Raw genomic sequence first — 27,873 nt, forward strand, 5'->3', positions numbered from 1 at the left:
ATGAACTTGCTTCAAACGGCGTAACATGGATGAGGTTCCTAGATGGTTAGGGTCCCTACCTGACTGTGGCTTTACAATGCTACAAATGCGTAGACAACTGTTGTCAGGATTTGGGTAAAAATAATTCCACACATAACAGGTGGATTTTTTGGTCTTATGCCCAGGCATGACAATGGCCTTCTTCTTATAACTGGCAAGAACTGCTTCCACTGGTACATGACTTGCCACAGTTGAGTTCATTAACAGCACTGTTTGCTTATGTGCCTTAAGCCCATTGTTAGCTTGTTTTGTGGGGGCTCTAACAAACAAATAGCTAACATATTTTAGCTATTTTTTCTTAAAAATACAGATCCAGAACCAAAACCAAAACACGCAAGGGCGGTTTTGCCAAAACCAAAACCAAAACCAAAACACAAACTTAATCCAGATCCAAAACCAAAACCAAAACACAGGGGTCAGTGAACATCTCTACTTGAAAGACATTTAAATACTTTGTCCAACAGCACAAAATCTCTAATAAGAGTACATTAGAAGATGAATGAGTGCATCTTGACGGCAATATTTTTTCAGTTTCATCTTTTTATTACCACCATTCTGAAATACTTGATAAATATGCTCCCCCATGGAAAAGCTGAAGATACCTGACATAGTCATAGCTATCACTGGTGATAGAGTTGTATCCACTTACATGTATATAACAAACAGAAAAAAAAACAACCACCGATGAAGCTATAGGGCTTTTGATAAATCTGCCATTAAATTCCCTCCATTCCAACAGCAGCAGTTAGTGTGACTGAGACTTTTATAGTGCTGTCTAACAAGGGAAAAGTCCAGGTAGAACAAAAATGACAGAATATATTTAATGCAGAATATTTAAGCCCAAATTAAGCAAATATTTTGGGGAACAGTTTTGAACATTTAGTTTATCTCTAAGACATTTATAGACATTTGTAGGCAGTACATTTAAAAAAACTTTGTCCAAAATCCTCATAGCAGTACACTTTTGAACTGCAGAGGAACACACAATCAGGGTCAGTTGTAGACTTTTTTTAGGGTGGGTGATTTTGCATAACCATGCCCCTCCTCCACTCTGATTGGACCCATTTGGCCACACCCCCTCACCCCCCTCTGATGATCGAACCTCTCCATCACAATTTAATGGGATAAAATTTGCTGCTAGGGAGGTTGGGGGCAATTGCACCGGTGGCCCTTCTGGATTCGCCAGTACACAATACTATCCGAGCTTCTATTTGGCAAATGTATTCATGTTGCGTGTGTAAACATACATGCACTTAGGTATACAAATAACTAGAAATTAATCTATTTACAGCTTTTGCTGGAGGCAATTTTAAAATACACAAATTTGTCATTCAAGATGGGGATGTTTGCAAAGTGTCTTCATCTTAATTTCTTAATGCAACATAATCCATAGAAGAAAAAAAAACCTATTGAAATAGCAGACTGTCCCATAGGAGCTCTAGGTGCAACTGAGTTAATGTCAGGTAAGATCATTTACTTAATAGACAGGCGGCCAATCAGAAGCGGTTTCTCATTTGTCAGAAGGTAAGTATATCTTACACTATACAACAGAATAAATGGGACATTATTTATTATTATAATAATAAAATAAAGACAATATCTATTTATTTATTTATTTATTACTATAAGGGGCACATTTTTTTCTTTCTAAAGGGGCATAATTTATTTATTTCTAAAGGAAGCACAATATATTTATTTATTTCTAAACAGAACCACATATTTTTACTTCTTTTTAAAGGGAGGAAAATTTTAATTGTTATTACAAAAGGGGCACAATTTTTATTCTTTATTACTAAAGGGGCACAATTTTATTTTTTACTAAAAGGAACACATTAGTATTATTTAGTTATGATAGTGGCACAAATCCTTTTTATATTTCTATAGGGGTTACATGTTGGTTTTCCCCTGGTACCCACCAGCCAGGGTTACCAAAAGGGGCCTAATACTATTAAGCCTTGAACCAGGGCTGATGCAAAATAGCATGGCCCATTACAGAACGGGGCGGTTTCTCCTAAGCCACATATGGTTTGGGGGTTATGAAAATGACATACATCGCCAGTATTTGACTTTATACTCTCCAGACCTTTATATAGTAAAACCAGTGACTTGGAATGCGAAATTGCAGATGATGTGGGTTGGTTTCATAACCACCAACAAAATGAAACTTTAGTAATTCTACCCTCAATTATTTTAGGAAAGAAATTAATAGCTTTATTTAATGAAAAAGTGGTTCTAAAGTGGTAAGACATTGAGGTTGATGTAACAGTTACAATTTAAAATGTTTGACGGATGGGAGCAATAAAAGAGCTTATTCATAGATTTCTATCATTGGCTTATAAATGTAGGAAATCTGACTTGACTTTAATTTGTGTTGGTGTAGTTTTCTATTCCATAGTCACTTCTGTGAAACCTCTCTTCCTCTCTCTCTTTTCTCTCTCTCATGACCGACTGCATGCACACACACACACATTCAAGATATTTGTTAGCTCAACAGTTTACAATGGATGTATTTGTCGAGATGTAAATATGGGTATGAAAGTGATAGTAATACATTTATGCCTTAAACGTAAAGAAGATTATATGCATGTGTTCTTTTCGTCTTTGTTACAGACTACACAGGATATACAGTTATAGAAAAAGTATGCACCACTGATCAGATCAGGCATTATTTTGTTCATCCACTTACCTATGTAGAAGTTAGTGACAGTCCTCATTTGCTTGTGTTTGGAGATAACATAAATAACCAAAGAATTTCCAGCAAGTCCTACCACCATGAGCATGGCAAAGAAGAGGGGTACTAGCCAGGCGTCCACCAACTGGGGCGGTTTAGGGGGGTCTTTCAGTTCCTCTGAGATGTTGCTACATGTGTACAGCATCAGCCCCATGCAAGAGTCGTTAAAGAAGAGTGTGGAGTAGTTGTCCATCTGAAGGTTAGTTGAGAAGTCCTGCATAATTAATTACAGCTTTCTTTCCTCTATAGGTTTTTACGTTTTATGCACTGTTGCAACAAGGAGATCGAGGGGACACGTGTTGATTGCGGTCAACGTAGGTTCTGGAGCCTGTTTGATGAACAATGTCTCTAGCACAGAATGACTACTCGGTTCTAATAAATTGTGGTATGAGATCTTGAGCTTTACCGCTTATCAAAATAACATATTATACGCTCGAGGCATTGGAATGGTACCACACAAAGCTTTCCATTCCCAGATATATGAACCTTAACTATAGAAATCAAAGACTAAACTATGTGTCTATCCAACATGGAAAATTGTATGTTATGCCTGAAGCTGGACGTGGGCTGCCTGTTCAGCACCACAAAAATGCGTCTTTCTGAAGCCGGCACAGAGAAACCTTTAAGCTGAAAGATCACTCTCTACTATAAACAGATGTGGATACGTCACGTCAGCAACTACTGCTAATACCATCGTAGCGGACATACATTCAAAATGACTATCACACTGCGAGATACGTTTCTGTGCATTTGGAATGAGTCTGTAATTAAATTGTGAAACGAATTACATTTATTACATTATGCGTAAAGAAACTAAATGAACGTGGGTATGTTTTAATATGTGTGAGTAGAGAAAATCATTGACGTTTTTTTTCCGAACAGAAATATTGCTATATACTTTAAATATATTACGTTGTCAGGTTCAATGTGAATCAGTGTTGAATGATTTGTCGAGATCACCATGTCTGGTATTATAGAGCGATTCTCCAGTATTTAAGTATCAGAGCATCAGTCAATAAGTATAATATCAGCATTAAGAAAGAAATGCCTATTGTCATATTATATGAAGATTGTCTCTTCTACTCCTAACTAGAGATGAGCGCACTCGGATTTATGAAATCCGAGCCCATCCGAACCTTGCCGATCCGAGTCGGATCCGAGACAGATCCGGGTATTGGCGCCAAATTCAAATCTGAAACTGAGGCTCTGACTCATAATCCCGTTGTCGGATCTCGCGATACTCGGATCCTATAAATTCCCCGCTAGTCGCCGCCATCTTCACTCGGGCATTGATCAGGGTAGAGGGAGGGTGTGTTAGGTGGTCCTCTGTCCTGCTATATCTCGTGCTGTTCAGTTCAGTTCTGTGCTGTGCTGTGCTGTGCTGTGTCCTGTGCTCTGTCCTGCTGAGTTCAGTAGTGCTGCTGGGTCCTGTGCTGTGTCCTGTTCAGTCCAGTGGTGCTGTGTCCTGTGCTCTGTGCTTCTAAGGGCATAGTTATTTCCCCATTATTCCCAAGTTTTGAAAAAATAAAAAAAAAGTTATAAAAAAAATTAAAATAAAAAATTAAAAAAATTAATAATTATAACCAAATTTGCAAAACCAATCCAGCAGTATAAGCCCATTGGTACTGCAATATTACCAAGTTCACACATTGAGCAGTAAAAGTCCAGTGGTACTGCAATATTACCAAGTTCACACATTCTGCAGTATCTTGTGCTACATATAATGGAGACCAAAAATTTGGAGGATAAAGTAGGGAAAGATCAAGACCCACTTCCTCCTAATGCTGAAGCTGCTGCCACTAGTCATGACATAGACGATGAAATGCCATCAACGTCGTCTTCCAAGCCCGATGCCCAATCTCGTAGTACCGGGCATGTAAAATCCAAAAAGCCCAAGTTAAGAAAAAGTAGCAAAAAGAGAAACTTAAAATCATCTGAGGAGAAACGTAAAGTTGCCAATATGCCATTTACGACACGGAGTGGCAAGGAACGGCTTAGGCCCTGGCCCGTGTTCATGACTAGTGGTTCAGCTTCACCCACAGATCTTAGCCCTCCTCCTCCTCCCCCCCCCCCTACAAAAAATTGAAGAGAGTTATGCTGTCAGCAACAAAACAGCAAACAACTCTGCCTTCTAAAGAGAAATTATCACAAATCCCCAAGGCGAGTCCAAGGGTGTTGGTGGTTGTCAAGCCTGACCTTCCCATCACTGTACGGAAGGAGGTGGCTCGGGAGGAGCCTATTGATGATGTAGCTGGCGCTGTGGAGGAACTTGATGATGAGGATGGTGATGTGGTTATTGTAAATGAGGCACCAGGGGGGGAAACAGCTGACGTCCATGGGATGAAAAAGCCCATCCTCATGCCTGGTCAGAAGACCAAAAAATGCACCTCTTCGGTCTGGAGTTATTTTTATCCAAATCCAGACAACCAATGTATGGCCATATGAAGCTTATGTAAAGCTCAAATAAGCAGGGGTAAGGATCTTGCCCACCTAGGAACATCCTCCCTTATACGTCACCTGAATAACCTTCATAGTTCAGTGGTTAGTTCAGGAAGTGGGGCTAGGACCCTCATCGGTACAGGGACACCTAAATCCCGTGGTCCAGTTGGATACACACCAGCAACACCCTCCTCGTCAACTTCCTCCACAATCTCCATCAGATTCAGTCCTGCAGCCCAAGTCAGCAGCCAGACTGAGTCCTCCTCAATACGGGATTCATCCGAGGAATCCTGCAGCGGTACGCCTACTACTGCCACTGCTGCTGTTGCTGCTGTTAGTCGGTCATCTTCCCAGAGGGGAAGTCGTAAGACCGCTAAGTCTTTCACAAAACAATTGACCGTCCAACAGTCGTTTGCCATGACCACAAAATACGATAGTAGTCACTCTATTGCAAAGCGTATAAATGCGGCTGTACATTCTGGCCACCGTGCTCGATCCTCGGTTTAAAGCGTATGTTGTGTCTCTGTTTCCGGCGGACACAAGTCTACAGCAGTGCAAAGACCTGCTGGTCAGGAGATTGTCCTCTGAAGAGGACCGTGACATGCCAACAGCTCCACCCTCATTTTCTTCCACATCTATGGCTGCGAGGAAAAAGCTCAGTTTTCCCAAAAGAGGCACTGGCGGGGATGCTGATAACATCTGGTCCGGACTGAAGGACCTGCCAACCATTGCAGACATGTCTACTCTCGCTGCATTGGATGCTGTCACAATAGAAAAAATTGTGGATGATTACTTTGCTGACACCATCCAAGTAGACATGTCAGACAGTCCATATTGTTACTGGCAGGAAAAAAAGGCAGTTTGGAAGCCCCTGTACAAACTGGCTCTATTTTACCTGAATTGTCCCCCCTCCAGTGTGTACTCGGAAAGAGTTTTTAGTGCAGCGGGGAACCTGGTCAGTGAGCGGCGAAGGAGGTTGCTTCCTCAAAATGTTGAAAAAATGATGTTTATAAAAATGAATAATCAATCCCTCAATGAAGTACAGCACTGCCCTCCAGAGTACAGAGGGACCTGTGGTTGTGGAGTCCAGCGGGGACGAATTGATAATGTGTGAGGAGGAGGAAGTACACACTGTAGGGGGAGAGGAATCAGAGGTTGATGATGAGGACGACATCTTGCCTCAGTAGAGCCTGTTTAGTCTGTACAGGGAGAGATGAACAGCTTTTTTGGTGTGGGGGCCCAAACAAACCAGTCATTTCAGCCAAAGTTGTTTGGTAGGCCCTGTCGCTGAAATGATTGGTTTGTTAAAGTGTGCATGTCCTATTTCAACAACATAAGGGTGGGTGTGAGGGCCCAAGGACAATTCCATCTTGGAACTTTTTTTTTGCATTATATGACCAATCAACAGTCATTTGCCATGTTCAAAAAGTAAAACCAAATTTAAACAAATTCAAGAAATTAAACCAAAAGTAAAATGCCCTGTCATAATTTAAAACAAGAGGTATTGACGTGCTCTAAAAGTACTGTATTGTTGTTTATATTTTATAAACACTACACTTGAAAGCTTGAGTCTTTCAATGAAAAAGTAACTCTCCATTGCACGAATATTTGCAACAGGGACAATTTTAGGGTTAAGAAAGTCAACTAATAACACTTAGACGCTGTCTGTCTTTATAAACACTACACTTGGAAGTTGGAGGAGGTATTGTGGCCCCGGCACCAAATTTACTACCAGAACCACTCCATCGTGCAGTCTATATTTAGGTGTATCAGATAATAAACAACGGTGACAGTTGATGCCCAATTTTTTAATTATATTGTTGGCGCTGTAAAAAATTGTGTTCCGGGCACACCACACTACGCAGTTCATACCCTTTTTTGGTGGAATTCTGACCCGTGGAGGGTTTTTTAATTATATTGTGGCCTCGGTACCAAATTGTGTACCGGGGCCACCACACTACGCAGTCAAGAAAGATAGATGCGTATCATAGATAAAGTACATTCAGTGTTGTGGGGCAAATTGAAAAATATTAAAAATGCACTGACATTATCAAAAATAAGAGGTTTTCACACGCTGAAACTCCAACATGTATATGATGGAGAGGATGGAGGAGCAGCCGTATGTGCAGTGTAATGCAGACCTGTTGAAGGTTTTCTATATATTATATTGTGGTGGCCAGTGACCAGTCCTCTACGCAGTCCAGATACTATTTTTGGGTGTAATGCAGACCTGTTGAAGGTTTTCTATATATTTTTTATTGTGGTGCCCAGTGCCCACTACTCTACGCTGTCCAGATACTATTTTTGGGTGTAATTCAGACCTGTTGCAGGTTTTCTATATATTATATTGTGGTGGCCAGTGGCCAGTCCTCTACGCAGTCCAGATACTATTTTTGGGTGTAATGCAGACCTGTTGAAGGTTTTCTATATATTTTTTATTGTGGTGCCCAGTGCCCACTACTCTACGCAGTCTAGATACTATTTTTGGGTGTAATTCAGACCTGTTGCAGGTTTTCTATATATTATATTGTGGTGGCCAGTGGCCAGTCCTCTACGCAGTCCAGATACTATTTTTGGGTGTAATGCAGACCTGTTGAAGGTTTTCTATATATTTTTTATTGTGGTGCCCAGTGCCCACTACTCTATGCAGTCCAGATACTATTTTTGGGTGTAATTCAGACCTGTTGAAGGTTTTCTATATATTATATTGTGGTGACCAGTGGCCAGTCCTCTACGCAGTCCAGATACTATTTTTGGGTGTAATGCAGACCTGTTGAAGGTTTTCTATATATTATATTGTGGTGGCCAGTGGCCAGTCCTCTACGCAGTCCAGATACTATTTTTGGGTGTAATTCAGACCTGTTGAAGGTTTTCTATATATTTTTTATTGTGGTGCCCAGTGCCCACTACTCTACGCAGTCCAGATACTATTTTTGGGTGTAATTCAGACCTGTTGCAGGTTTTCTATATATTATATAGTAGTGGCCAGTGGCCAGTCCTCTACGCAGTTCAGATACTATTTTTGGGTGTAATTCAGACCTGTTGAAGGTTTTCTATATATTATATTGTGGTGGCCAGTGGCCAGTCCTCTACGCAGTCCAGATACTATTTTTGGGTGTAATTCAGACCAGTTGATGGGTTTTTTATTATATTGTTGGGGAACACTCCTCTACGCAGTCCAGAAAGATACCTCGTTGCAACATTTTGTACTAAAAAAAAAAAAATATTGTGAGGTGTTAGGTGTTCAGAATAGCCTTTAAATTAGTGGAAATTATTGTTATTGAATGTTATTGAGGTTAATAATAGCGTAGAAGTGAAAATAAGCCCAAAAACTTGATTTTTACACTTTTTAGTTTTTCTTCAAAAAAAATCCGAATCCAAAACCTTAAATCCGAACCAAAACCTTTCGGCAGGTGTTTTGCGAAACAAATCCGAACCCAAAACATTGAGAAAATCCGGATTCAAAACACAAAACACGAGACCTCAAAAGTCGCCGGTGCACATCCCTACTCCTAACTCATTCTTACTGTAAAAGAGATATAATCAACATGTAAACAGTGGAATATAGTAAAATAACACATTTTATTAATTAATTAAATTAACAGTTGTATAAAGTAGGGGTGTGCACCGGGCACTTTTAGTGTTTTGGGTTTTGGGTTTTGGGTTCTGATTAGCTTGAGGTTTTGGGTTCTGATTTGTTTTGCCAAAACACCTGACGAAAGGTTTTGGTTCTGATTTAGGGTTTTGGGTTCTGATTTATTTTTAAAAAAGCATAAAAAGCGTTAAAATCCATTTTTTTTTTTTTTTTTAACACTCCTACGCTATTATTAACCTCAATAACATTCAATAACAATTATTTCCACTAATTTCCAGTCTATTCTGAACACCTCACACCTCACAATATTCTTTTTAGTCCAAAACATTGCACCGAGGTAGCTTTCTGGACTGCGTAGTGGAGTGGGCCCGGTACCCAATTTGGTACTGGGGCCACAATATATCACCCTCAACAGTTCTGAATTCCACTGCACAGCTGCCTGCTCCTACATCCTCTGCAGCATATACAGGGTGTAGTTCGAGCGCGTCAATACCTCTTGTTTTTGACGATGACAGGTCATTTTCATTAATTTTGGATTTGGCCCCAACACTGAATGTAGTTGATACGCATCTATCTGGACTGCGTAGTGGAGTGGCCCCGGTACCCAATTTGGTACCGGGGCCACAATATATCATCAAAGCGTACGAAGGGCTTCATCCACAAGAGCTACATGCTTGGTGGAATCGCAATGGTTTACCAGCTCCTCCCTCACTTTCTCTTGTAATATAGATTGCAGTACCTATTCTCCTGCACTGCTTAAAAATTGAACGTATTAAATGTAATATAGATTGCAGTACCTATTCTCTGGAACTGCTTAAAAATTGAACGTATTAAATGTAATATAGATTGCAGTACCTATTCTCTGGAACTGCTTAAAGAATGAACGTAGTAAATGTAATATAGATTGCAGTACCTATTCTCTGGAACTGCTTAAAGAATGAACATAGTAAATGTAATATAGATTGCAGTACCTATTCTCTGGAACTGCTTAAAAATTGAACGTATTAAATGTAATATAGATTGCAGTATCTATTCTCTGGAACTGCTTAAAAATTGAACGTATTAAATGTAATATAGATTGCAGTACCTATTCTCTGGAACTGCTTAAAAATTGAACGTATTAAATGTAATATAGATTGCAGTACCTATTCTTTAGAACTGCTTAAATATTTATTTTTTTATTAATTTTGTATAATTTTTAAAATAAATAGTTTTTTGTAATTTTGAAGAGATTTTAATAATTATAACATTTTTATGGACTTAGCACAACTAAGCACAGGACTAAAGCACCACTGGACTCAGCAGGACAGACACTGGCCAAAGCACCACTGGACTCAGCAGGACAGAGCACAGGACAAAAGCACCACTGGACTCAGCAAGGACAGAGCACTGGACACAGGCATAAAGCACCACTGGACTCAGCAAGGACAGAGCACTGGACACAGGCATAAAGCACCACTGGACTCAGCAAGGACAGAGCACTGGACACAGGCATAAAGCACCACTGGACTCAGCAAGGACAGAGCAATGATCACGCAGGAGCACCACTACCCTACACACCCTCCCTCTTCCCTGATGTCAGGCGAAATGAAGATGGCGGCCGCAAGGTGAGTATTTATGACATCCGAGTCTCGCGAGATCCGACGCGAGACTTGGATGTCATAGCCTCGGTTTGGCTTTGTTTGGCGCCCGGAAGTTCCCGAACAGTGCTCGGATCCTGTCGGATCAGCACTGTTCGGGTGGGCTCGGATTAGCGGAATCCGAGCCCGCTCATCCTTAGTATAAAGGGGATAAAAATTCACCTTACAATGCTGCCTTTTATCTTTGTGGACCACTACTTTAAAGAAAATACACATACAGGTGGTTTAGTTTTGCAAAACTAACCTTTTGGCGCAAAAGTTGGAGGAGGAACAATTATTGGCCATTACAAGGTGGAATTTTGATATGCCTTTGGGCAGTTTCAACTATTTAAAGATTATCATAATGTATTCTCCAGTAAAAAATAATTGTTGTTACTATTATGTACAGAATCAAGCTTATTATTTGAGCTTGTTATTTAGGATGGCCGACTAGCTCCACCCATAATATAGGGTCCAAAATGTGCTATTCCCATAATCAACACCACATTGCTATCCCATGAACCCATTGGTTCAAATGATCTCATACCCGATAGCTTTTTCACTGGCATTGGAAGCGTTTGAGTTGCGACAAATTTTTGCCTTTTCCGTTTATTTGTATTAACCAATTTAGTGCAAGTGAATGAATTGGGGGTCAATGGAGTGTGGTCTATTGACTCCGCCAGCTGCAAGTGCTAGTGCTCATAAACACTACTTGTCAAACGTGATGTTTGATATGCAGTTTCACTGGCATTAAAGCAATCCCAAAGAGTCCCAAATATCTCCTTCTGTAAGTTGAAGGTTTATCACCCTTTTGCCTGGTTTAATCCAATTAAAGAATGTAAAAATTAAATTATCTCCCAAGGGAGAGCTTTCTTCACACAGGTTTCTGACCCTGCAGAAGCAAAGCAAGTGAAAAATAAAGTTCCACCTCAACAAACACCAGACTTGTCTACTGTGAACCCTTATGTAAAGACCTGTCATTCCTCTAATGAAGGCTAAGGAAATTAAAGAGAAACATTTTTTTTGTTTTTTTTAAACAAAGTAAGTGAAGATGTGCAGTACCTAGTACCAAGCAATTAGCTTTGATGGAGCTAGTGCAAAATTAGACAAAGGGCCTAATTTTTTGAAAGCTTTTTAATTTTTGAAAGCCAGGGCATAGCACAAAAACCAGTTGCCATGCTCATAAATTTGCATAAGTGCAGTAAGATTTCCAACAGGCAGAGGACCAGAAATTTGCACCAAGCAGTAACTTTGGTAAAAAAACGAAAACATTTTATTTAATGGCACAATGGTTCTAATGTTGTTGGACTTTTATTGTGACATTTACACTTTTACAGAGTGCACCTCCTCATATTTTTCTGCCTCTCCACATACATAGGGGCACATCTAGTTTATGGAGGAATATTCTGAGTATGGAGCGGAGATGTGCACTTTGATCTGCTTTGAGCATTGAGGGGCTCATGTTAAGTTGAATTAAAACGGTGTTTTTGGTGTACTAAATGCTTTTTTACTTCTGTGCAAGCACATTAAGCAATAAATCTGAAACTAGAGATTGTGCACATGCTCAGATGCAAAAAAGTACTGTATATGCCAAAACACAATTTGCATTCAACTTAACATAAACCCCTTAATTGTCATTTGTTAGAGATGATGATTTTCAAGTTGTCGATTATTAACCTCATATAGTTTCTTTCAATAAATGTAATGCTACCAATTCCTTAAAGCTGCTTACCTTACATTCTCAAGTTAGCTGCTTCCCTATAAGCCTCATGAACTCACACTTGTGAAAGTGACACAGGCTCTTCCTTGGAATGTAAGCTCATTTTTGAGCAGACAGATCACCAGTTTCAGCAATTTTGCTGTTCTATCGGGTAAATTGTTTCAAATATCTGCTGCTTTTTGGCGCCATCTAGCAGTTGCCTTTTATATGCACTTGCTCTTTTTTCTTTCTCTCTGGAATATAATAGGCATTATTCCCCTGCATGTCAGATGATAATGATCTTGGCAGTAGAGTAAGATTTGTAATTGGTATAAGTTAAATTATTAAATTATAAATTATACTGTATGTAGAGTTTGCAGTATGGAAAAGTATTTAGTGTGACCTGGCCTGTTTTCACCAAGAAAGTACCAGCAGTGATTATATTATACTTGCCAACATTTTATAATTTACGTCCGGGAGATGCAAGGGGGAAGTGGGCGTGTAGGGGACGGGGCTTCAAAATTTGCGTCATTTCCCGGTGAATCGTGGCATTTGAACCGAATTCTGCCCACTTCACTAGGAAGTGGGCAGATCAGCGAGATTGCCATACTCTCCCGGGAGTCCGGGAGACTCTCGCGAAAAGCGGGAGTCTCCCGGACATTCCGGGAGAGTTGGCAAGTATGGATTATATATTTGATGGAACATTCAATCCAGGCTGTGCTTTGTTTATGAGTTTACTAATTAGTCATCACAGGTGGGGAAAGGGTGGCTCAATAACTATGAGCAGCCAATGGACCAGTGATTTAGAATACCACCTGTGCTTGGATTAACAGATTCTCCAAACCTATAAGTCCCCCAGAGTAGAATCACCAGAGGCCAAGTCCACTCAGGAGTAGTGCTGTGCACCCTTCTCTGACTGATCTAATGCAGTGCTCCTCAACCAATGTGCCGCGAGAGTGTGCCCCGGTGCAATGCCTCCAACAGAAGGAAAAGCTCAAGATTTAAGGTGGCACATGCATCATACTATGGTTAACTGGAAGATATTGCCCTAAGTAAATAATTTCACCATTTGTTCCATATGTTTTCTTTGTAAAATATTTTAGTGCAATAAAGAGTTCATTATCATTATTATGTTACGGGGGTTACACTTATGAATGTATTGTGTATGTGTGATGTTACCGCAATCGTGTTACTTATCTCTTCGCTGCTGTCGCTGCCATAGTTGCCAATTCCGCTTATAATAAGCGGTATTGGGCTTGTTTTTTTTTTCAAGTTGCAGGTTTTTTTTGCAGGTCGCAGGTTACGGATTATTGGGTGGGTAACACGGGTTGCGGGTTACACGTGTGTCGAGCTCAGGTCTCTCTTGCCCTTGCTTTAGGTACTGCTTGAGAGCCTGAGACACTCCTAAATTTCTCCCCCCCCCCCTCTCTCCCATGTATGTTCCTTTCCTAATTTCCCCTCCCATTGTACCCAGAAGTCCAAACCTCCTCCCTACTTATCCTTTTTCCCTGGGTATGGAGCTAACACTGCCCCTTTCCTAATAATTGCTGTGGTTATCCCGTTTTGGTCAGTTTATATTCATATAACTTTCTCTCTTTTAACCGCCGTCTCTTCCCTCCAGTAGTCTCTTCCTTTCTCTCCCACATTAACTGTTAACCAACGGCACAACAACGTCGGCAAGCAGCTGCTCTCTCTGTCCTAGGGTTTAAATGACTCTTCGAAACAGGGACGTCTGCAGTCACTTCCTATAGAACGCTTCATGTTGTGCAATGAAACTGGTGTACTACAAAGTTTCACATAAACAGGGCTCAGCCTGAAATTACCCACAAAGTTCATTGTCATCTTCATCATTTAGATGCTGTTAAAATAATCTACATAGAATATTATTGATTTTGGGTACCATGTCTTTTAATTTATACTGCACAAATAATCTGGTGTCCAGCTAGTTAGAATGTACTGTATTTATACTAGCTGTAGAATATCATTAAATCTTTCATGTATTTGTGTAATTAATGGTACCACAAGCAAAGGAACTTAGGTCTGAAGACATGGCAACCACTGGGGCAAGTAACATTCATGTCTAACCTGTCGAACAGGTATCACATTAATTGTAATTAAAAGATAAAATTAATTATAGTTATAAGTAGAGATACTCACTGACCCCCGTGTTTTGGTTTTGGTTTTAGATCTGGATTACCTTCGTGTTTTGGTTTTGGAAAAAACCGCCCTTGCGTGTTTTGGTTTTGGTTTTGTTTGGTTTTGCTTTGCAATTTGTTAAAAAAATTACATTTTTTTTGGGCTAAAAAAACATAATTTAGTGCTCCACTTGTTTCTTGGATAAGTGAGGTAATTCTACAGCTAATAAATGTCAACGAGCACTGACCCCCCAAGATGTGTGCTTTTATCAGACACACACCAATCCAGGGTGGCAGGCAACGCACTAAAAAGAGCGATCGAAATTCATAGCAAAAAAGGCAGTTTGGTGTCTATCTGTATATTACACCCTGCAGTTATAGTTAAATAGAAATAAAAGCAGCCTGCAAAGACTGGATGATGAATAGAAATGGTCAAAGCATCTTTTCTGTGTGGCTCTAGATTACAACCAAACCTTATTAGTGCAAATTAGATTAAAATACAGTTTAATCCCTGGTAGACCGTCCTTAATCTACAGCTACACACACTAATCCAGGGTGGCAGCCAACGGTCTAAAAAGAGCTATCGAAATTCATAGCAAAAAAGGCAGTTTGGTGTCTGTCTGTATTTTACACCCCACACTTATAGCTAAATAGAAAAAAAACAGCCTGCAAAGACTGGACGATCAATAGACGTGGTCAAAGCATCTTTTCTGTTTGGGTCTAGATTACACCCTACACTTATAGTGAAATTGACAAAACAGCAGCCTACAAAGACTGTACGTTAAATAGAAATGCCCCAAGTCCCATTTCTCTTTGGGGAGTAGATTACACCCTACACTTATAGTGAGAGTTTTAAAAAGATGTTGTCGTCATCATCTTCAGCCTCATCAGTGTGTACATCATCAACACAGACTATTAATTCATCTCCGCTGGAATCCGCCATTAGAGAAGTGTCAGTACTTGGATGTATTTGACGGTAAAGGCCTTCCTCTTGGAAGATGTAGTTCATTTTGCTGAACATCATCTTTTCCACATTTTTCGGAAGTAACTTCCTACGTCGATCACTGACAAGGTTCCTGGCTGTGCTGAATACTCTTTCTGAGTACACACTGGAGGGTGGGCAGCTTAGGTGTTGAAAAGCAAGTTTGTACATGGGTTTCCAAATGGCTTGCTTTTCTTCACAGTATGGAAAGGGACTGTCTGACATTTCCATATCAATTAACTCTTGAAAATAATCCTCCATCATCCTTTGTATGTTAATAGTAGGATTGGATGGAGTTATGGGCAAGGTCACACATTTTTTGGTAAAATCTTTCAAACCAGCCCAGATGTCAAACTGTTGTGGTCTGCCCCTGCATCATTCCTGCTACTTTTTGGAAAATCCAATTTTTTCCGAGCAGCAGCTGCCTGAGAAACTGAAGGAGGAGATGTCGTCAAGTCAAGGCCCAGTTCAGCAGACAACTTGCTGACCAATAGCTCCTTGCAAAGGTTCACATCTCAGTCATTTTGAAGCCAAGAATCAATGTAGGTCTTCAACCTAGGATCAAGCACAGTCGCCAAAACGTAATGATCCGAGTTCAAGATTTTAATAACTCTTGGATCATTGTGAAGCGAATTAAGTACTTGATTTACAAGACCAACATACTTTGCGGAATTGCTTTCTTTCATTTCCTCCTTCAGTTTGTCAAGCTGCTTTTCCAATTGTCGAATTAAGGGAATGACTTGGCTCAAGCTAGCAGAGTCTAAACTGACTTCACACGTCACAACTTCAAATGGTTTCAGCACCTTGCACAGCACAGAAAGGATTCCCCATTGTGCAAGAGTGAAATACATACCCTCTCCTTTCCCAATGTCATGGCTTGTACAATACATTTGGATGGCTTTGCACTGTTCCTCCATCCTCTGAAGCATGTACAGGGTGGAATTCCACCTTGTTAACACCTTTTGCTTAAGTTGGTGGCAGGGCAAGTTAAATTGTTGTTGGAGCTGCTGCAATCTCCTACATGCTGTGGCAGAATACCAGAAATGTCCCGAAATTTTACGGGCCACCGAAAGCATCTCCTGCACCTCACGGTTATTTCTCAGGAAGTTCTGCACCACCAAGTTTATTATGTGAGCAAAACAGGGAATGTGATGGAATTCACCCAGCTGTAATGCTCGCACAATATTGTTGGCGTTATCAGAAATAACATATCCTGGGGAGAGTCCAAGTGGTATAAGCCATGTATCAATGACATCCCTTAGTTTTCGTAACAAATTATCAGTTGTATGCCTGTTAGTGAAACCGGTGATACAAAGAGTAGCCTGCCTGTGACAAATGTTACGTAGTGGTGTACATGCTGCTGCTGTTCCTGCTTGTGAAGGCGAATGACCAACCCAGTGGGCTATAGTATAGTCTTTGGTTTGCCCACTTCCACTTGTCCGCATATCTGTGGTTAAGTGTACAGTGGGTAGAATGGCATTTTTGAGCCCAATTAGTACATTTTTACGAACATTTTGGTATAGTTGTGGAATAGCTTTACGGGAAAAATGGTTTTGCGATGGAATTTTGTAACGGGGATACAAAACATCAATTAACTGTGAAAAACCAGCTGTGTTTATTGTGGATATTGGACGCAGATCTAACACTAGCATAGTAGCCATGGCGTCTGTGATACGCTTGGCGACTGGGTGACTGCTGTCATATTGCATGCTCTAGCAAAAGATTGTTTCACAGTTAATTATTGTAAAGTAGTAGTGCTCATCTTCTTGGCCTTCTTATAGGAGCAAGATTCACAGCAGCAGTTGGACTAATGCTCAAACATTCTTCAGAGGAATCATTTATAGTGCAGGAGTCATCGAGCCTTACCAAGTGGGATGCAGGGCTAACTCCGATCACTACTGAGGATATTGATAGGGATGGTGTTGTGGGTGTAGATTGCAGCTGTTGGGATGTTGGTGAGAGAAGGGTCCTAACTGATGATGGAGTGCTTGTTATTTTTTTTGCCATAGCTTTCAGCTTTTCCCAACACCTTGCCATGAACTCCCGTCAAATGGCGTAACGTGGATGAGGTTCCAAGATGGTTAAGGTCCCTCCCTCGACTGACTGTGGTTTGACATACACTACAAATGGCGATACAACTGTTGTCAGGATTTGGGTAGAAATAATTCCACACATAAGAAGTGGCTTTTTTGGTCTTATGCCCAGGCATGACAATGGGCTTCTTCTTGTGACATGCCAGAACTGCTGCCACTGGTGCAGGACTTACACAAACAACCTCATCCTCATCAACATCCTCATTAGCGCCCTCGTCAGCTACACAAATCTCCATCTCATCCTCTTATAATTCCAAAGTGTCATCCTCAATTGATGTATCACTGGCTACACTCGGGCTGTTCAGGCACACATCAGCAGAAATGCTGAAAGGGTCCTTCTTTATGGGTACACTATCAGAATGGTCACGATTACACATAGCACTCGTGAATGGACTCTCCTCAGGGATTGGTGTCATTTCTGATTCTGAACATACATTTTCCTCTAATGCCTTACTGTTTTCTTGCAGCTCAGCTTTCACACGTAACAGTAGTTGTGCACCACTTTTGGACTCCAAATTACTTGGTCTTGCTTGGTCACGAGAGACCGTACAAGAAGAAGGCTCAGTAGCATTTTTAGATTCCACACTAATAGAGAAAGGCGAAGGCCTCATTCTTTCTTTGCCACTGCGTGTGTAGAATGGCATGTTGGCATTTTTCTTTTCTTGCAGTTAACTTTTCATCAGTTACAGCTCTTTTTCTCTTCAACACTGTAAAAGGGTGTTTTTGGTGTGTTTTTTCCCTGACTTAAAAAGACTATGTACTTTTACATAGGCTTTACCAGACGACGTACAGGGAAGACTACCATCAGGACTGGTGCCAGCAGCTGCTTGCTGATCCTGCTCATATGTGGACTGCTGTGAATACATTTTAATGAGACCCCAAACACTTTTAGTGCAAATTCAGAAATATATAGTGCTGGTATATAATAAATTCAACACCAGAAAATTGATTTTTTTTGAACAGGACAATATGTCACACCCCAAGCACTTCTAGTGCAAATTCAGAAATATATAGTGCTGATATATAATAATTTCAGCACCAGAAAATTGCCTTTGTCAAAGAGGGGAATATCTGACACCCCAAGCACTTGTAGTGCAAATTCAGAAATATAAAGTGCTGGTATATAATAATTTCAGCACCAGAAAAAAGATTTTTTGTGAATGGGGAATATGTCACACCCCAAGCACTTGTAGTGCAAATTCAGAAATATATACTGCTGGTATATAATAATTTCAACACCAGAAATCAGATTTTTGGGGAATGGGGGAAATGTCACACCGCAAGCACTTGTAGTGCAAATTCATAAATATATAGTGCTGGTATATAATTATTTCAGCACCAGAAAATATTTTTTACTACAGGGCATATATGACACCCAACACTTGTAGTGAAAATTCAGAAATAAATTGTGCTGGTATATTTCAATTTCTGCAGGCAGAAAATTGTTTCTTTAGGAGGGAATATGATACCCCAAACAGTTTGTAATGTTTGGAAAAATGTCTCCTCTATACTCCTCTCTTCCTGCTGTAATAAGTGCTCTAATAACTGCTCTAATAAATGCTCTAATAACTGCTCTCTCCCTGCTCTAATCCTGAGACCTAACCTTTCTCTCTCCCTCTGTCAAATGGTGCTGGATTGCTGTGGAGGCAGATATTTATGCATTTGAAACATCGCGAGAACCGAGCTCCGAGATCCGACGACGTCACAATGACATTTTGCCTTGTTTTCCGAATTGGCGGGAGAGTACCGAGCCGAGCCGACTCGGTACTCGGATACCTGAAGTTCGGGTGGGTTCGGTTCTCGGGGAACCGAGCCCGCCCATCTATAGTTATAAGCTAAAGCTGGGTACACACTACACAGTTTTCATCCAATAATCGACTAAATCAGCCGACATACGACCGCTCGTTCAAAAGTCGGGTCAGTGTGTGCAGTGACACCATGGTCGAAAGTCTGCCCAAATGGACGATTGTCGCCTCATTTGGTTGGTCATACCGTTTAATATTTTTGTTCCAATCTCGTTTCTGTTGTGTAGTGTGTATAAACTTCTGACCGATCCACAACAATGAGTATGAAATTACAGTCATTGCTCATGATAACATGGCTGTAAAAAGTTGCTAAAGGGACGTCCGCTCTTCCCTTTATCGTCCTAAACAAGGCTAGTGTGTTTGCAGTCCAAGGACTGAGCAGTCGAAACATCAATCGCATGTGAAATCGCTCGGCATAAAAAGTTGGTTGAAATTTCTGTAGTGTGTACCCAGCTTAATATAGTTAATATTAGTTATAAAAAAAAATGTTAATAGCTGCGATGTTAAATTTATCACATGCAATTTCTGTGTATGCACTTTGTAATTCCTGCTTTTCTTCTATGTTTTTTCTTTTGGTGTGCCGCGGAATTCTGGGAAGGGCTTAAGTGTGCCAAGGGTGAGAAAACTTTGTGGCACACTGATCTAATGAATGGATCTCGGATGGGGGTTCAAGTTCCTCTTTTTGTGATTTTCACACCCTCTTTGGTAATAGCAGCTGCTGTCACAACTTTTAATTTCATGTATCCACCTTCTTGTTAATCCAACCATACCACAACAACGAAAGCTGTACAAAAATGTCTGCTTCCAATAGCTGCTTTAGTAATGGTGGCTGATGCCTTACATTAACCATGCACACTTACCCGACCAAAAGCTACAAATATTATTCTGCTACTTTATGTTTCAAGTGTTCTCCACACCTTTTCGATTGTAAGCACATTTGGGCATGGGCATGGACATCTTTGCCTTCTGTTCATGTATGTAACTTAATTATATTATGGTACCCTCAATATACAGCCCTGCATAATATGTTGGGGCTTTATAAATAAAGTTTAATAGTAATGAAACCAAATCGGCTAGACAATTAAGTAGCCTCATGCTCTAAAGAAATTACATCCATGTGATGAAACGCATAAAGCTATATTAGATACTTTTTAAAAATTCTTTGCTGGATTTTGGGATCTCTGTTTGAGATCAGACATTAATGCATACAAGTGTTATTCAACTAAATATTATATCCTTAACAATTGATCAGTTATATTAGCTTTTTATACAAGTGGGCTGTTTTTTTTATTTTATTACTGTATGCAGTTATTGATACTATATTTGTCAACCATTCATTATGCTCTAACAATAACCTATTGTGATTTATTTTAGCAATCCACTACTGATTTTGCATTTGGAATTTCTTAAAAAAGTGTATTTGTCAGAACACAGTAAAGTACATTTAGAAATACAGTGCATGTTGCTCTTAAAGATGAAACTGCAAGTTTCATGTAATCCTAGAAAATAAACATGTAATTTTGCTATAGGTCTATAGAACATGTGCAAAACTTACATATTTACATAGTAAGATTGAAAAAAGACACAGGTCTATCAATAAATTATATTTATGTCAAACCAAAAGAAGGCAGTTGTCAATTTAGCCTCACAGGGTGGAAGCAATTCCTTCCTTACCATAAACATGACAATTGGATAAATTCCCTGTATCATGTATCAATTATTTCATAATGTCCTCTACTAGCTATAGCTACATATAACAGTTTTGTAGAAAAGGCATCTAATCCATTTTTAAATTATGATATTGGATTTGCGTCCTTCTGACAGTAACGTGCCCAAAACTGTACCTCATATTTAAGATGTGGTCTAACTAATGACCTCTGTATTGCTAATGTTATGTTTTCATAACATTCGTTTAGCCCTCATTTTATGCATTCCAGAAGTTTATTAACCATTGAAGTCACTGCCTGGCACTGAGTGCTACTAGTGCTCCAACACAGTTTCCCCTCCCCCTTGTTGTCGCTATGTATATGTATTCACTTTTATTTTTATATATATATATATATATATATATATATATATAAAGTGAATACACACCATCTTGAAAGAAAATAGTGAGACTAAGAAATGATCAAACAGACAAAAGCTTTTTCTCATATCTTGGGGTGGGGGAGAATGGTGGTGGTAGTGAGGGGGAGGATAGGGGTACCAGGAACCCCCCTGTGCTTAGCTATGAATGCGGGCGGGTGCGCAATCTAGGAGCAATTAGTCTCCAGTTGAGGCTGATTGTCCTCCTGTGCTCCTCCAGGTTCTATTGGCTCTTGTATATAAGGCAGGGACGGCTTAGCCTCCCTGCCGGATATAGAGCTCAGTTCCTGGCTGCTGACCTGCTCTGTATTCTGCTCCTGTATTATTTTGGATTGACTCTTCTGTGTATGACCCCTGGCTTGCTTATTGGACTCTGTTTTATTGCTCGTGACCCTGACCTCTGCTTGTTCTCTGGATATTCTGTTTTTCTGCCGGCCTTGACCCCTGTCTGGACTGTACTCTGCTGCCTGCTTTTGCCCTTTGACCTCTGCCTGTTCTGGACTATGCTACCTTCTGCCATTAGGCCCTCGCCTGCTCTACTGTAAATATATAAGCTCGTACTACTCTGAGTTTAAGACCTGGGGGCATCTGAGTACCTGTGAGTGTGTTCAGCTTTATGGGAAAGGCGGCTACTATAGGTGAAGACGTCTTCTTCCTGTTCTACAAATTTATGACATTTGCCGTTAGCCCTAACAACTAGTGGCAACTGGTTGTTGTTATTGCATTGTATTGCATATATATATAATAGTACTAGACAGTACAAACAGACTGATTTAAATAGATATCATTCTGAACCATTATATTCTTTGAGGAAAGCAGTGCTTTTGTTGTCAGACTATTAGCAGCAGAATCCAAAAACCAAACAGATTTCTTTCTTTTAAACTTGAAATTGTTTCTAGTGAAAGTAATCTTGTGTGGGGCAAAGACAAGTGAAATCATTTTGAAAAAATTGGGTGTTTGCATGTGAGCTTCAGCAGCAGTTGCAGACCCCCCCAATAAACTATATATTATTATTTTCTAATATTTTCTATTTTTCAATACTGAAGGGTCATTCAGTGAAATCTGTATTTAAAAAAGGCTGTTTGTGATGGTCAACATGTAGCAACACCCCAAAAAAATGCTATATATTCTAATCTTTTGTATTTTTCAATACTTTTTATGTATTGGAAGGGTCATTCTATGAATTCTCTATTTAAAGGAGGCTGTTTGTGAGGGTCATCACACATCAGCACATCCCAAAAAGCCCCAATATATATTCTAATCTCTTCTATGTTTCAATAGTTGTCTATTTTGGAAGGGTCATCCAGTGAAATCTATATTTAAAAAAGGCTGTTTGTGAGGGTCAGAAGAAAATGCCGGCTGTATGATTGTCATCACTTAAAATGGCGACAGTCATATTGCCGGTTTTAAGTCGGCAATGCGAGTACCCGGTGGCTGGATAATTTACAACCCTTATTAAAAAACACCCTATAAATACTATTAACCATAGCGTTGCCAAGGTTAATAGTATTTATAGCAAGCTCCCCCACGCTTTTTATTTTATGTTTTTTAGTAAGGGTCACGGTCCTCCTGGACAGTTACTAGTGTAGTGATGAAAAATAGTAGTCAGGACGGTCCAGGTCTAGCCAAATCAGGAGGAGGAAGTACTGAAGTATGCTCTAAAGAGTAGTCATACTAGCTGAAGTCACAACAGACAGACAAAATGAAATAAATAAGGAGGCACTATCCATAAGGGTAGAAGCCGAGTCAAACCAAACCAGCAGCAATCAATAAACAAACAACAGTGCTGGAGACAGGACACCTGATATTCTGGCAACCTAATGGTGCCAGAGCAGAGTTTAAATAAAGGACGTGTGGCCCTTTTAGACTGGAGCACCAGGGGACAGTCAGAGTAATCAATGACCAACAAACCAGAGGATAGCGTCCTGTTGTCTTGCAATAGGATGCGCTGATGTGCATGCGCCCGACAGCGCAAGGACGGCCCGATCTGACAGGCGGCCATTTCCACTCCACAGAACCTATGTGGGGATGGCGCCTTTTCTATTTTTCAACATGTGTCTATTTTGGAAGGCTCAATCAGTGAAATCAATATTTAAAAAAGGCTGCTTGTGTGTGAAAGTTAGCTGCAGATATACACTCCAAAAAACAAGATGTTCTCGTCTTTGCCTTAGAGCAGCACAACCCCCCATAAAATATAGAACTTGTTTGTTAGAAGTTCAATCCATCCTAAATGCTGCCGCAAGTCTGATCTTCCTCTCTCACCGCTCCACATCTGCTGCACCACTTTGCACATCTCTACACTGGCTTCCTGTGTACTACAGAATCAGATTCAAATTATTCACCCTTACCAACAAAGCCCTCAACAACACTACCCCTCTATACATCTCAAATATCATATCAAAATACTCTCCCTCCTGCCCTCTTACATCTACCTCTGACCTTCGCCTTGTCTCGTTTCAGGTAACCACCTCTCACTCCCGTCTACAAGACTTCTCCTGTGCTGCTCCACACTTATGAAATTCCTTACCATGCTCAATCAGACTTTCCCACAGCCTTCAATTCTTTAGAAACACATTTCTGTTTTAGAGCTGACGTTATCCTCGATAACACTATTTACACTAATGCACCCTCACAACTATCCAAATGTCCACTCTAAGCCACACTAGCCCCTCTTGTTACAGCTGTGCCCTCTACCAACTAGAATGTGAGCTTCCCCAAAGGGGAAGGCAGCAAAACAATGACCAGCACAGGAGAGAGAGGCAGGTATAAGTAGGGAACACCCAGGTGCAGGAGATAATAAATGAGACAGGTTAACCCCTAGTACTAACAAAGGAAAAGCACAAAAGCTGCACCTCTGGTGAATAGAGGTGCTGCTATAATATATACAATGCAGACAATAAAAAAAGTCCAAAGATCAGAAGGCAGGAGCTGCCAAGCAAAGCAGCATGCTATGCAGAGAGCTGCAGCAGATCCTGACAGCTACTATGGAAGCTGCAAATGTGCAAGAGAATGGGAGGAATAATTGTGGATCTGAAAATGAATGTTTTGTACATAGAGGAGATAATGAGGAGGGTGATGATGATTGTGTTGAAGTAAGGCAGCCAACAGTGTTGCCACCAGAAGATGCCCATGATAAGCGCATTATCATGCCAAGGCAGAAGATGAAAAAAAGGACCTCCTTTGTTTGGAAATATTTTTATCTAAACCCAGACTACATTTGTCAAGGCATCTGTAGCCTTTGTCATATGATAATAAATAGAGTTAGGAACATTGATCATCTAAACCTCCCTAATACGTCATTTGCAGCAAGTTCATTCAAGTAATGTTTCCAAATGTGGCAAATTGTGCATAGTAGCAAGCAGCCCAGCATCAATTAGCAGTCGAATGGATAGAGAGTGGCAATCCTCACTGACGTCAACAACTTCATCCTCCTCCTCCTCATTATTAGTACCTACTAGTCTAGCATCCAAATATCAAATTTCAAATAACTCCCCTAATGCAATCCATGATTCCCAAGATACATCCTTGCATGTTACAGCTGCTTGTGCTGCTGTTGAGGGGGGAAAATCTATACAAAATGGGAGCAAGACGAGTAAGCAATGTACACAATTGCCTGTGGAGCAAGTATTTGCAAGAGAAAACAAGTATGACAGTCAGCATCCTGTTGCACACCAGCAGACCACTAAAGTCATGACATCTATGTTAGTATTGGATGTGCATCCAATTTCCACCATCAATGCATCAGGTTTTAGACATTTAGTTGAGATCATGTGTCCACTCTATCAAATTCCATCTCAATTCCATTTCTCCAGAACATTAATTCCTCAGCTGTACTGTAAGGGTAAGCAATGAGACATTCAGTCCTTAGAAAATGCCATTGTACTGACAGTCCACTTAACTACAGATAAATGGACAATCGTTCCTGGTCAAAACAAAGACCATTTGACCGTGACAGATCTCTAGGTAGTGTATCGCCATCAGTACCAGAGCCGGTACCTTCTCCATCATCCTCCTCATCCTTTCTGCATAGTAGACCTAGCACTCAATGCCAAGCCACTCACAGACAAGCTACTCTGTGTACCACTGTCCTTTTTAACATATGGGTATGTGGGTGGGCCCACGGACAATTCCATCTTGCACTATTTTACATTTTGGTCTACAATTCACATGTCAATAGTATTATTAGGTTGCCAATTCACATGATGGACTGTATAAGTAGGTAGACAATTCAAATTTCAACAGAATTATTATAGGGATTGAGATAGGGATATGGATATGGTTAAGGACAGGGATAGGGTCAGGGCTAAGGATAGGGAGAGTTCTAAGGACAGGGACACGGTCAGGGATAGGGATAGGGATAGGGTTAGGGATTGGAACAGGGACAGGTTAGGGGTAAGTACAGGAGTAAGGGACAGGTCTAGGGATAAGGACAGGGTTAGGGATAAGGACAGGTATAGAGTTAGGGATAATACCATCTACATTTGAATTGTCAATCTAATAAATACATCAATTTCAATTGTTGTCCCAATAATACTGTTGATGTCATTATATTGTCAACTTTATAGCCCTGTCTATAGATGTTTGTTCTGCTGCCCACCAATCATATTATGTCAATCCTGTAGTGGTTGAGCACATTGATATATAATACCTAGGTAGGTGGCCCCCAAGTAAAATGCCACCTTGTACAATTTAACAATCTTCCCTTATTATCTCATCAACTGTTAAATAATGTCTACGCTGTCTGTCTAATGAGCTCTGATACTGCCACTGGTGTCCCTTTTCCAATGTATTGCTGCTGACCATCTCCAATGTATTATCTGCTGGCCCTATCCAATGTATTTGCTGCAATGCTGACCCTCTCCAATGAATTTGCTGCTGACCGTCTCTAATGTGTCAGACATGCTGCCTAATGTGTACCTATTTGGTGTATCTTCTATATTCAAAGGAAAATGTAATTGATGTAGACATCTTCAATGAGGATGTTGATGAGGGTGATGATTGGTTAACATTGAGGAAGATGACCACTGTTATCCAAATGCCAATGATTCATTTGTTAACATCCCTATTTAACTCTAGTTGAGCAACCAACAATCAAAATGTTGGCTTTTTTGGGGGCCCAAGCATACTAAGCACTTAAACCACAAAAACGGCAGTGCTTGTCGCAAGAATGCTTGGTTTGTTAACCTATATACATGTCCTTTTCAACATATGGGTGGGTGGGTGGCCCCAAGGACAATACCATCTTGCAGGAGTCTGGCTATTCCACTTTTCCCCAAGAATCTTCTGAAGCTTTTGTTGTAGTACATTCTTAAACCAAAATGCCTTTTTTAGGGTTTTCTTTTGTAACTCATTGCAATGCCTGTTTTCAGCATGTTACTAGTGCTGCCAACTGCCAGCTGTCAACTACCTGCTGGTTGGGTGACCAATATGCCAAATTTTCTCTCTTAATTTCTCAGAATGTGGACTTTCAAATTCATTCACTTTCATTCATGCCTTGTCTTGTCAAGACAGATGTTTTGCACCCAAATCTGCATCAATGTGAGTTATACATACTCTGTGTTACATTTCAATGCAGAAATCACAGCTAAGAAGCCTGGAATATGGTGAAATATACAACATTTATTCGCAGATATGTTTCCAGAAAATGCAGTAAGGTACAAAGCAGATGGTGTAGATATAGCACAGGAATTGTACAGAGATGCAGAAGACATATTACAGGAACACGGCTGATGCAGGTGAACAGGTAGTTTGTATAAATCCCTGAGAACAGGTCACCAGGAGCACAACAAGGAACAGCACACAAGGAACATATAGCAACAACAATGACCAGCATGGTACATGGGAAATAACAAACATAAATAAAGAGAGACACAGGTTGACCATCAACGAGAAGCAGAGACTGACTCCTACTAGTGAGTGAAAATGTAAATAGTGAAAGAGCAGCACCTTTGGCGGCATGGCGGTACTGCATCCAGGAACACAACCACAGCAGGACTAACACGGTTCTAAACAAACAGGAGCTGCAGAAGGCAAGCAGCATCCTATAGGGAGATGTTGCACAGCAAACAGAGGCAGATCGTGACACTCTGGAAAGGCCAACTATTTCCCAGGCTGAACTGTCTGTTGTACATATTTTTTACACTTCACTAATATAACATATATACATTATTTATACATTCCATATTTATATACATGCCATATTAATATATATGGCCTATTTTATACATGACATATTTATATACTTGCAAATATATACAAGTGACAAGTTCTCTCGTTTGATTCACAAGGGCAGCATTACAGCACACACTGATTACTATTCAGTCAGATCAACCTTACTCATACCATAAAAAGGTGTTTAAAAGCTCTACTCTTGGCTCCAGGTGTATACTCTAAACAACAATAAATGCATAGTAAATAAACAGATCAAGGTACAGGCCACTAAGTTTTTTATTGTGGGTGCACTCCACTTTCGTCGATCATCATCTAAATTTATTTATATAGCGCCATCAACTTACATTACACATTACAATTGGGTATCTGTCTACTTCTTTAAATCTCTACTAAACCTCTACTAGTGTGCATAGTCTTTTAATTTTTTTATTGTGGGTGCAGTCCAACGTCATCTATTTAGATTAGCAATGTCTAACTGTA

The 27,873-nt window shown here is 40.2% G+C and overlaps 1 protein-coding gene across 1 annotated transcript in view; it reads right to left on the reverse strand.

Moving 5' to 3' along the window:
• The window catches only part of KISS1R (KISS1 receptor), a 205,043-nt gene extending 201,607 nt beyond the window's left edge, over positions 1-3,436 (reverse strand). The window contains exon 1 of the mRNA XM_075190588.1: positions 2,726-3,436. Coding sequence (XP_075046689.1) covers positions 2,726-2,990 — 265 coding nt within the window. The 5' untranslated portion in view covers positions 2,991-3,436. The remainder of the gene's footprint in view (positions 1-2,725) is intronic.
• Positions 3,437-27,873: the final 24,437 nt, after the last annotated feature.

The sequence above is a fragment of the Mixophyes fleayi genome, chromosome 1 (assembly GCF_038048845.1).
Source record: "Mixophyes fleayi isolate aMixFle1 chromosome 1, aMixFle1.hap1, whole genome shotgun sequence".
NCBI classification, from domain to species: domain Eukaryota; kingdom Metazoa; phylum Chordata; class Amphibia; order Anura; family Limnodynastidae; genus Mixophyes; species Mixophyes fleayi.